General features: G+C 42.8%; 1 protein-coding gene across 3 annotated transcripts in view; it reads right to left on the bottom strand.

The window, feature by feature from the left end:
* Window positions 1–403: 403 nt before the first annotated feature.
* The window catches only part of dok2 (docking protein 2), a 27,879-nt gene continuing 16,051 nt past the window's right edge, over window positions 404–12,231 (bottom strand). For all 3 annotated transcript variants that reach the window (XM_051950930.1, XM_051950929.1, XM_051950931.1), the window contains 4 exons: window positions 6,266–6,435; window positions 4,768–4,926; window positions 3,266–3,373; window positions 404–1,624 (listed from right to left, as the gene is read on the bottom strand). In XM_051950930.1, coding sequence (XP_051806890.1) covers window positions 878–1,624; window positions 3,266–3,373; window positions 4,768–4,926; window positions 6,266–6,435 — 1,184 coding nt within the window. In that variant the 3' untranslated portion in view covers window positions 404–877. The remainder of the gene's footprint in view (window positions 1,625–3,265; window positions 3,374–4,767; window positions 4,927–6,265; window positions 6,436–12,231) is intronic.

Below are 12,231 nucleotides of genomic sequence, written 5' to 3'. Positions count from 1 at the left end.
CAACGGAACCAGCAGGACCAACAGAACCAATAGAACCAACGGAATCAACGGAACCAACGGAACCAACAGAACCAACAGGACCATTGGAACCAGCAGAACCAACGGAACCAACAGAACCAACAGAACAGAACGGGGCGGCATGGCTCAGTAGGTAGAGTGGCCGTCTTGTAACTGGAAGGTTGCCGGTTCGATCCTCGGCCTGTTGTGCTCATGTTGAGGTGTCCCTGAGCAAGACACCGAACCCCTAACTGCTCCTGGTGGGTTGTGGTTAGCGCCTTGCATGGCAGCTCCCACCATCAGTGTGTGAATGGGTAAATGTGACGTATCATCATGTAAAGCGCTTTGGATAAAAGCACTATATAAATACAACCATTTACCATTTGGAACCAACAGGACTACAGCGTTAATGACTGTACAGACGTTACTTTAATAATCAATAAAAACAGAAATCAGAGTTCATCTACACTGTTTATGACAAACATCCATATTTAGACAATTAAAATCATGTTGAATGTAACGTTATTTAAACCTAAATGTAACATTAATTAAACATCAATGAAATCTTAATCTAACTTTCACCTCATACTAACATTAACTTATTAACCTGTTTATTAAATGTGTGTGTGTGTCCTTCATACATGACATTATTAACATACTACAGACTTTAACATGTGATTCTAACATTAATCTACAGATACTTGAGTTACTGACATAATAAAACTCCAGCAGTCACATGATGTGTTTGGTGTGTTCTGATTGGCTGACATGTATTCATGATAAGAGGTGAGACGCTGCCCCCTACTGGAGGACTCAGATCGGTGCATCAGCTGCTGAACAGAAGAAACAATTTCCTGCTGATGTCTGTTTCTCCTGTTTTCTACATTTTCACTATCACATTTGTATACGGTGAATCCTGAAGCTCCTCCCTCTGCTCCTCCCCCTCCCCCTCTGGCTCCGCCCCCTGCTCCGGCTCTTCTTCGTCGGTGCTCTGGGCGGCAGGAAATGCTCTGTGGGCTCGTTTGGGGACGGCGTAGTCGTCGGCTCGGGGGTTGTAGGGAAACTCGTGACCTTTGGGGTCGGCAGGAGTTCCCATGATCCTCCAGGCGTCGCCCCTCATCTCCTCAGGGTCGTCGTACACCGAACCGGTCGGGAACGGTCTGGCAGTGGCGGCAGCGCAGCCTTCGGGCTCGTCGTAGATGTGCTCCACCTTCACGCCCTCGAACACGTTCCTGATCTTCATCTCGTCGATGCTGTCGTAGAGCGGGTCGGCGCCAGGAGGCCGCGGGTCCAGCAGGTTGGCCATGACGGCGCTGGCGATGGTGTCGAAGGGCAGCGAGTACTCGGGCTCCTTGGAGACCAGCGGCGGCGTGATGGGCGGAGCCACGCTGCCGCTACGCTTCGCTATGCTTCTGCTCTGTCGCTCAGCCGACAGTGTTATCTGAGAGTAGGTCTGGTCCTGGTTGGGGGCGGGGCCAGGCTTGGGGGCGGGGCCTGACTCATGTGGCAGCGGGCAGCTGGAGATCATCTTCACCTGGTTCTTTCTGGGGGCGGAGCCGCCGCGAGGGTCCAGAGTCAGACTCTTAACGCCGGTCAGAGCTTTGTCGACCGGAGGCTCCAGACGAGACTGAAAACAGAAACCGATCGATTATTGATCCTTCAGCACCTCCCCAGTTATGATCAATAATGAGCACATTTAGCTGGAGGGGTTTCATCCAGCTTCAGTTGTTTTAACCCTGGTGTCGTCCTGCGGGTCAAAATTGACCCATTTTAACGTTTGAATGTGGAAAAATAAATATTTCATGGTGATACTTCTGATGTCCACATTTTCAACATTTTTGGGAAATTTTTGAACATTTTTTGGTGAAAAAGAAGAAATATTAAAAATGCTTCTTAAGAGCATTCACAAGAAAATCAACCAAAATCCAGCGAAATAGAAAATAGAAGTTTTACTGATATATATGGAATCACTTTAGATACTTTTAGAATTTTTTTATGAAGATTTTTACTCATTTTTTGAAAATATTTACCAGAATTTTCTGACCAAATTTGAGGGATTTTTTTTAAAAATAAAACATTTAAGGAATTATTGGAATTTTCTTCCTGAAGGCTTTGTAAATTTTCAGAATTTGTGAAATTTCTTGCTGAATTTTGGGATTTTTTTCAGACAAGGAAACTTTGTTTTTTGGTGCCCACAAGTGAAGACAGCTGGAGGGTTAATGTTTTTATAGTTTGTGTTTCTGGTCCAGGGTTCCCTCAAAAAATCCTTTTCATTAATTAATTAAATAAAGGTTTAATAAATGTTATTCCTATTGATTTTCAATATTCAGATTCAGTGCTGTGAAAAGTATTTGCCCCCTTGTCAAACTAAATGTTTCAGACCATCAAACATAAATATCAGACAAAGATAACCAACGTAAACTCATAATGCCATTTTTAAATGACGATCTTATGTTTACAAACCCACCTGGAACTGTGTGAAAAAGTAATTGCCCCCCTGGTTTATTCATGAATTAACTGTGGCTGATCACATTTTTTGGAAAGTGAGTTCAGTGTCACCGGCCACACCCAAACCTGATGACCTGCAGACCTGCTCAGTCCAGAAATCACTTCATAGAACCTGTCTGACTAAAGGAAGTCAACCAGAAGATCTCAGAAAGCTGCAACTAAATGATCCAAAGAAACTCCACAACAGTTGACATGTATCAGTCTGGATATTGTTCCAAAGCCATTTCTAAAGCTTTAGGACTCACGGTGAGACATTATCCACAAATGGAGAAACATGGAACAGTGGAGAACCTTCCCAGGAGTGGACCGATGACCAAAGTTTTTTACTCCTGAATAAATAAAATCTACAATTCTACAGTTTCATTATCAGACGCTTTTGTCCAAAGCGACGTGCAACACAAGCAAGAATTCAGACAGAAGGAAAAACCTGTAGGAAGTGCAAAAAGTGCTTCAAGTGTGATTGGTCAAAGGTGATGCCATCAAGTTGCAGAAGAATTGCTAACCCCCCCCCCCCCCTTTTTTTTTTTTACTTTTTTTAATCATTTATAAACTGCATTTTGTGTTTACTTGGGTTATCTTTGTCTGATCAGACATTAGTTTGATGATCTTAAACATTAAAGTGGAGAAGATATGCAAAAAATATGAATGAGGAGAAGGGGGCAAATACTTTCTGATGGCGCTGTATTTTACAGTATTTTCCTTTATTGCTTTAGCTGAATCTGTCCTCCGGTTATACGAACTGGTAGTTTGTGCTTCCTACCAGCGGGGGGCGCTGTGGCTGCTGAGCTGCAGAACTCTCTTTGTCTTTGTGATGAACCATGTGGAGGGCTGGAGGTTCGGCCACCATGCTGTAAACTCCGTCAGCTGCCTGCAACAAAAACACCCACAAACAGAAGCATTATTCTGGATTAAAAACAAACGCTCAGTCTGGAAACCATCATTTTATTCTGACTATCCTGTTTTTCTTCTGTAAAATCCTGCCTTCATTATGAAATTTTGACTTGATACTGAAAACCCTGATTTCACTCTGAAAGTCCTGACTTTACCGTAAAACGTCTTGACTGTATTTTGAGAACACTTCCTTTATTCTGAAAACCCTGTGTTTCTCCTTGCACTTCTGCTTTTTTAAATGTCCAAGCTTAAAGCTGCTGTCCGGAGTTTGAATCGCAGTGTCTCCCAAAACACTGTTGGTCCCTCCCTCTGATTTCCTTTATTTGTGCACGCGTGCAGTACATGAGAGAAGTGCCCGGAGTGCTGCAGCATCTCGCCTGTTTTGCTGTTTTCCACTCTTCTACATTTAGTACATTTAGTAAATAATAAAGGAATTACGTTAGAATGCTGTATTGAGTCTAACTTGTCCTAATACCAAAATAACATGAATCTGCTAGGACGAACGAGTAAAGTTTCAATATGTGATTACACTCGTGTATCCCTCTGGATGACGTTGTTTATCAAACTTAGTGCATTTACGCGTGTATATGTGTTAGATTGTTTATTTATTTCTATCTAGAGTTCAGAATTGCATGACTCCTCTGACGAAGAGTATGTCCCAGACGCCCCAACATCTTCCTCCAGAGGTCGGGCATCTAAACGAAGCCGTCAGGCGGGCTATGGAGGCCGTGGTCGGGGAGCGACGCGAGCACCCCGAGCCAAAAAACGTCCTGCAGTCTCTTGGCCCGACAAGCCGTGGGATCGGTAACTTTTCTGGAAGTTGCTGAGCCCTGATGCTCTCTCCTCCACAAGCAAAACAAATGTGCTCGCGGTTGCGTAGTGCGTAGCTCGCCCACCTCTGCATGGGCTTGCTTGCTGTGCGCGTAACCGTTGATTGACAGCATGACAAAGCTGAAGCTCGAACTTGATTGGTCGGCAGCGACCGGCGCTTTTTGGAATAACATGGGGGTCTATGAGAGGAAGGCGGAGCTCAGGAATAAATTTTCATATCGCGTTATACTAACATTATATTATAGTATCGAACTAGACTAACACATTTAAGCTTTGTTAAAAAATGATACATAAATTGAAAACAAACGGAAACTCCGGACAGCAGCTTTAATTCTAAAAACTGCTGAACTTATTGAGAAAAACTCCTGCCCTTTTTGTGAAAACTGCCTTTATTTTGAAAATGTCTGCTTTTCATCTGATACAACTGAATTTCCTGTAAAAAAAAAAAACACTGTGTTTAGTGTGTAAAAAGCCCTGCCTTTATTGTGAAACACAGAGGTGAGCTGGGCGGACTGTGGGAGGTGCATTGGGTTTCCTCACCTGTCCGCCACCGGAGGTCTGTCTGAGGGGGGCAGAGACTTTCTGCAGGTTAATTGCAGCCTCCACCGCCTGGAACAGCAGATTTCCCTGCTTGGTGTCGAACTCGAAGCTTCCTTCCCCTGAATCACAGCGACGCCCCGCCTCAAAGGAGAAGGTGGACTGAAGAGATGACCCAGATAGACAGTTTATTATCTCTGAACTGGTTTATTATCTCTAAACTCGTTTATTATCTCTGAACCAGAGTTTATTATCTCTAAACTCGTTTATTATCTCTAAACCAGTTTATTATATCTAAACTTGTTTATTATCTCTAAATCAGAGTTTATCTCTAAACTAGTTTATTATCTCTAAATCGGAGTTTATTATCTCTAAACCCGAGATTATTATCTCTAAAACAAAGTTCATTGTCACTAAATCAGAGTTTATTATCTTTAAATTAGAGTTTATTATCTCTAAACCAGAGTTTATTATCTCTATATCAGAGTTTATTATCTATAAACCAGAGTTTATTAACTTTAAATCAGTTTATTATCTTTAAATCAGATTTTATTATCTCTAAACCAAAGTTTATTATCTCTAAACTAGTTTATTATCTGTAAATCAGAGTTTATTATCTCTAAATCAGAGTTTACTATCTCTAAATCAGAGTTTATTATCTCTAAATCAGAGTTTACTATCTCTAAACCAGAGTTTATTATCTCTAAATCAGAGTTTACTATCTCTAAACCAGAGTTTATTATCTCTAAACCAGAGTTTATTATCTCTAAATCAGAGTTTACTATCTCTAAATCAGAGTTTATTATCTCTAAATCAGAGTTTACTATCTCTAAACCAGAGTTTATTATCTCTAAACCAGAGTTTATTATCTCTAAACCAGAGTTTATTATCTCTAAATCAGAGTTTACTATCTCTAAATCAGAGTTTACTATCTCGAAACCAGAGTTTATTATCTCTAAACCAGAGTTTATTATCTCTAAATCTGATTTTATTATCTCTAAACCAGAGTTTACTATCTCTAAACCAGAGTTTATTATCTCTAAATCAGAGTTTATTATCTCTAAACCTGAGATTATTATGTCTGAACCAGAATCCACTCATTATCTCATTTTAAAACCAGACTTCACATTTTTTTTAATCTAATTTTTTTATTAGTCTAATTTTTTATATTTTTTTTCTACGGGTTAGCTAAGCCGCTATCGTCTGCAGCTCAGCAGGTGCCGGGCTGCGGTCAGACATCAGTAAACTACAGACTTTTATTCTGAAACTCTGGTTTGTTGGGTAATAAATGACATGCAGCGGTAGCTTCAGACTTCCAGCAGTCTTTACTCAGAACACAAGTTGTTAAAATGCATCTTTAATTAGTCAATTCTGACATTATTTTTGAAAATCCCAACTGTATTTTGTAGTTTATTTTGAAATTTGTGTGTGTGTGTGTGTGTGTGTGTGTGTGTGTGTGTGTGTGTGTGTGTGTGTGTGTGTGTGTGTGTGTGTGTGTTACCTTGTCCCGTCCGAAGCGTCTCAGGTACCTGTACGGCCAGGTGTACAGGAAGTCACCTGTCCTGTCCAGCAGGTGCAGAGCGTCTCCATCCGCTCTCAGGATGCCGTCTCCTTTCAGCCGGCAGCGATCAGACGCCTCCGTCCTCCGAACAGAGACTCTGAAGTCCCGGCCTGAAAGTAAACCAGATAATAAATGAGGTAATAAACCAGATAATGGACAAAAACTGTAAAGACGGAGTGAAAGAGTGGATTGAAACCGTAGAAAAACAGAAGAATACAAACATGAAAAAGAACAAAGAGTCGTTTATTTACCCCTGTAGGAGTCGTTTATTTACCCCTGTAGGAGTCGTTTATTTACCCCTGTAGGAGTCGTTTATTTACCCCTGTAGGAGTCGTTTATTTACCCCTGTAGGAGTCGTTTATTTACCCCTGTAGGAGTCGTTTCTTTACCCCTGTAGGAGTCGTTTATTTACCCCTGTAGGAGTCGTTTATTTACCCCTGTAGGAGTCGTTTATTTATCCCTGCAGGAGTCGTTTATTTACCCCTGTAGGAGTCGTTTATTTACCCTTGTAGGAGTCGTTTATTTACCCCTGCATGAGTCGTTTATTTACCCCTGTAGGAGTCGTTTATTTACCCCTGTAGGAGTCGTTTATTTACCCCTGTAGGAGTCGTTTATTTACCCTTATAGGAGTCATTTATTTACCCCTGCAGGAGTCGTTTATTTACCCCTGTAGGAGTCGTTTATTTACCCCTGTAGGAGTCGTTTATTTACCCCTGTAGGAGTCGTTTATTTACCCCTGCAGGAGTCGTTTATTTACCCCTGTAGGAGTCGTTTATTTACCCTTGTAGGAGTCGTTTATTTACCCCTGCAGGAGTCGTTTATTTACCCCTGTAGGAGTCGTTTATTTACCCCTGTAGGAGTCATTTATTTACCCTTATAGGAGTCGTTTATTTACCCCTGCAGGAGTCGTTTATTTACCCCTGTAGGAGTCGTTTATTTACCCCTGTAGGAGTCGTTTATTTACCCCTGTAGGAGTCGTTTATTTACCCCTGCAGGAGTCGTTTATTTACCCCTGTAGGAGTCGTTTATTTACCCTTGTAGGAGTCGTTTATTTACCCCTGCAGGAGTCGTTTATTTACCCCTGTAGGAGTCGTTTATTTACCCCTGTAGGAGTCATTTATTTACCCTTATAGGAGTCGTTTATTTACCCCTGCAGGAGTCGTTTATTTACCCCTGTAGGAGTCGTTTATTTACCCCTGTAGGAGTCGTTTATTTACCCCTGTAGGAGTCGTTTATTTACCCCTGCAGGAGTCGTTTATTTACCCCTGTAGGAGTCGTTTATTTACCCCTGTAGGAGTCGTTTATTTACCCTTATAGGAGTCATTTATTTACCCCTGCAGGAGTCGTTTATTTACCCCTGCAGGAGTCGTTTATTTACCCCTGTAGGAGTCATTTATTTACCCTTATAGGAGTCGTTTATTTACCCCTGCAGGAGTCGTTTATTTACCCCTGTAGGAGTCGTTTATTTACCCCTGCAGGAGTCGTTTATTTACCCCTGTAGGAGTCGTTTATTTACCCCTGCAGGAGTCGTTTATTTACCCTTATAGGAGTCGTTTATTTACCCCTGCAGGAGTCGTTTATTTACCCCTGTAGGAGTCGTTTATTTACCCCTGTAGGAGTCGTTTATTTACCCCTGTAGGAGTCGTTTATTTACCCTTATAGGAGTCGTTTATTTACCCCTGCAGGAGTCGTTTATTTACCCTTATAGGAGTCGTTTATTTACCCCTGCAGGAGTCGTTTATTTACCCCTGCAGGAGTCGTTTATTTACCCCTGTAGGAGTCGTTTATTTACCCCTGCAGGAGTCGTTTATTTACCCCTGTAGGAGTCGTTTATTTACCCCTGTGGGAGTCGTTTATTTACCCTTATAGGAGTCGTTTATTTACCCCTGCAGGAGTCGTTTATTTACCCCTGTAGGAGTCGTTTATTTACCCTTGTAGGAGTCGTTTATTTACCCCTGTAGGAGTCGTTTATTTACCCCTGTAGGAGTCGTTTATTTACCCCTGTAGGAGTCGTTTATTTACCCCTGTAGGAGTCGTTTATTTACCCCTGCAGGAGTCGTTTATTTACCCCTGTAGGAGTCGTTTATTTACCCCTGCAGGAGTCGTTTATTTACCCCTGTAGGAGTCGTTTATTTACCCCTGCAGGAGTCGTTTATTTACCCTTGTAGGAGTCGTTTATTTACCCTTATAGGAGTCGTTTATTTACCCCTGCAGGAGTCGTTTATTTACCCCTGTAGGAGTCGTTTATTTACCCCTGTAGGAGTCGTTTATTTACCCCTGCAGGAGTCGTTTATTTACCCCTGCAGGAGTCGTTTATTTACCCCTGTAGGAGTCGTTTATTTACCCCTGTAGGAGTCATTTATTTACCCCATAGGAGTCATTTATTTACCCCTGTAGGAGTCGTTGATTCACCCTGCAGGAGTCAGTTATTTGCCCCTCAGGGGGCAGGAAGCCGTTGGAGGATGTGGGGCAGGAAGCAGCTGTTTGGAGGTTTTTGGGGCAACAGAAGCTGCTTCAGTTCTTCATGACCTCAAAGAAGCTTTTATTGTGGGAAAAATATTGTTACACTCAGGTACTATATATAGTAGTACTGCATGTAAAACTACAGTACTACTACATGTTCTTACATTTGTTGAAAGAACAAAGTCTGACTTTATTCTGAAAATTCTGCCTTTACTTTTAAAATATTGTTTTATTCTCACTTATTTTCCAAATTACAACTTTATTGTTGATATTATTCTCACAAACTATACAGTCTGACATTATTCTGGCACTTCATTTTGAAAGTTATTACTTCATTGGAGAATTTGAAACTTACCACGATCATTCAGACTTTATTCTGAAAATGCTCTTTTGATCTTGATTTTATTTTCAAATTTAGAACTTGCCGACTTTAGTTTGACTATTCAGACTTTATTCTGAAAGTCCTGACTTTATTCTGAAAATACTGTTTGTACTTTCACAACCCTGACTTTGTGGTTCAAGTGTAGGACTTCAATTTGAAGAATTCAAACTTTATTTTCAAATTTCTACCATTATTCTGAAAATGCTGGTTTTATTCTGACAGTCGTGTCCTTATTTTGTGGTGTGTTTTGTGTGCTTCCAGGAGTGACTCGGGGAACTCGGACCTGCTGGGGTTCTAGTTCTCTGAAATAAAAAACACAATCAGAGCTGAAACAGTCGCACTCTCTGGTCTGAGACTCGAGTCGCTGCAGCGTCGAGTACTTCCTGTTAAGAAGGAGGAAGTTGGTCCTCGGAGATAAACGCTGAGGTCATCCTGCGACGGACGGCGACTCGCAGCAGGAACCCACAAACACACAAAGTTTCCACTACACAACTACACAGCTACACAACTACACACAGCCTGAGTTCAGACCGCAGTGGAAACTAAGACTGCTGAAACCAGACGAGACAGGAAATCAAACCTGACCCACCCAGAACCCACCTCACTGGACTAAAACCTGACTTAACCAGTTTATCTGACTGGACAGGATTCAGCTACAATCCTACAGGTTCACTGATCTGATCCAAAGACATCCATCTGCGAGCAGATCCACCACATGAAGGATCTAGTCAGAGAAGATGGACCAGGTTCTAATGAGATAATCGGACCGTGGCGTCTACAGGAAGTCCAGATCTAAGAGGAATGTTTTGTCTGTTTAGTATGAAGATGTTCAGTGAGGTTCTTTAACCAGAGTTTAGTTCTACCACCAGGAACCTCAGAGGAGAAGAGTCCAGCTGCTGAGGAGGTTGGATCAGGAACCTTTGGTTGGACGGAGTGGAGATCTGGAGGAGAGAGTTCAGGGAGGAAGAGATGTTTTCATTGGAGATTTGAGTTTTCTGCAGCGATCGAAACAGCAGGGTGACATGAGATGTTTCTGGATGGAAACCAGACGTTCTGCTGCGTTCTAGATCATCTGCAGAGGTTTGACCTCCATGGAGGGAGGCCTCCAGTTAGGAGCTGATATTAGAGACCTGGACCAGGAGCTTCATGTTCACACAGGAGGGGTCTGATCTTCCTGATGATCTACAGGATGCGCTGACACGACCGAGCAGCAGAGAACTGATGAACCCTGAAGGTTAGATGGTCATCCATCATGAAGCCAAGGTCCTGGAGGACTTTGTGGGTCTGAGCTGATTCCAGCTGGATGTTGGTTTCCTGTTGTGTAGAGGGACTGGCTGGGAGGACAAGGAGCTCAGTCTGGGAGAGGTGGAGCTGAAGGTGGAGTCTGTTCATCCAGATATCTGCAAGATGATGAGATCCATGTGGTGTTCTGGAGGAACGTCAGGAAGAGCTGAGTATCATCAGCATAGAGACGGTCAGGAACCATGGGAGAGGATTATTGTGTTTAATGAGAAAAGGAGGAACAAGCATTGACCCATGAGGAACCTCTGTAGATAGATTGACCCCTGAAGAACCCCTGGAGATAGACTGACCCCTGAGGAACCCCTGGAGATAGACTGACCCCTGAGGAACCCCTGGAGATAGACTGACCCCTGAGGAACCCCTGGAGATAGACTGACCACTGAGGAAGGTCTGGTCCTGAGATGTTAGACCAGGGAGAAGGCTTTGGTGGTTAACGGATCTGAAGACTGTCCAGCAGCTCCAGCAGAACTCAGTGGTTCTGGTACCGATGGGGGTCCAGTCTGGTGGAGGGACCCTGTTTAGAACCAGACTGGTTCTGGTCTTGCCTGTTGTTTAAAACTGGATTTAAACCGGACTCGGCTGGTTTCTGTTGGACTCGACCGACTTGGACCTGATCTAAACTGCAGAACCTTGACTTCCTGTTTGTACTGACACTGAAACGCACGAGATTCAACGTTTACACCAGCATTTCCATGGTAACAGCCAACAACGCATCCTCAGATACTCAGAGAGATTTTGTTTGTTTCTACTTTTTCCACGAGTAAATAAAGCAAATAAAGCAAAAAAAGCAAACAAAGAAAATACAATAAATAAATAAGGTAAATACGTTAACGTGTTGAAAATCATGACTGCTGCTGTTTCTCTGGTTACTCAGAAACTATAAGTGATTGGCCTGAAGACTGGATTCAGACGAATGAACGAGTTAATCGAAGAAGAGACGCCTTCAGATTACACTTATATGTGTGTGTGTGTGTGTGTGTGTGTGTGTGTGTGTGTGTGTGTGTGTGTGTGTGTGTGTGATAATGCGTCATGTTAGCCTCTGGCGGCTATATTTAGCGTCGCTGGGAGAACGGAGGAGGAAGTGAGGTTTGGTTGAAGGTGTGACAGAGGAAGTCTGACTGGTGCAAGAAGCAGAACAACGAAACACGAGAAACACAGAAAAAAGAACGAAGCTTCAGGCGACTCATCAACAGAAAATAAAGACGAAAATAAAACCGTCTGCTGCACATGAAGCTCATTAAAACACACGAAGACAGACGCTAAAACCTGAGAACCAATGAATCATGTTCAGATCTCAAAGAATAAACTTTCAGGTCAACATGCTGATAATCAATCAGTGGATCCTAGTTCAGAGGTTCTGACGGCGTTCTGTCTCTTTGAGTCTGTTTTTAGTTGTTTTGCGTCTGCATAAAGTTCTGTGGTGCAGCTGATGATCTGGAGGTTCTGATGTAAGAAAGTGTGAGGATTTCAAATCATGAACGTAAAAGAGGAGCAGGCAGACAGACAGACAGACAGACAGGCAGACAGACAGACAGACAGACAGACAGACAGACAGGCAGGCAGACAGGCAGGCAGACAGACAGACAGACAGACAGACAGACAGACAGACAGACAGGCAGACAGACAGACAGACAGGCAGGCAGACAGGCAGGCAGACAGACAGACAGACAGACAGACAGACAGACAGACAGACAGGCAGACAGACAGACAGACAGGCAGACAGACAGGCAGGCAGGCAGACAGACAGACAGACAGACAG

The sequence above is a fragment of the Acanthochromis polyacanthus genome, chromosome 7 (genome assembly GCF_021347895.1).
Source record: "Acanthochromis polyacanthus isolate Apoly-LR-REF ecotype Palm Island chromosome 7, KAUST_Apoly_ChrSc, whole genome shotgun sequence".
Classification (NCBI taxonomy): domain Eukaryota; kingdom Metazoa; phylum Chordata; class Actinopteri; family Pomacentridae; genus Acanthochromis; species Acanthochromis polyacanthus.
The sequence above is the reverse complement of the archived record's forward strand: the minus strand, read 5'-3'. Positions and strand labels throughout refer to the sequence as shown.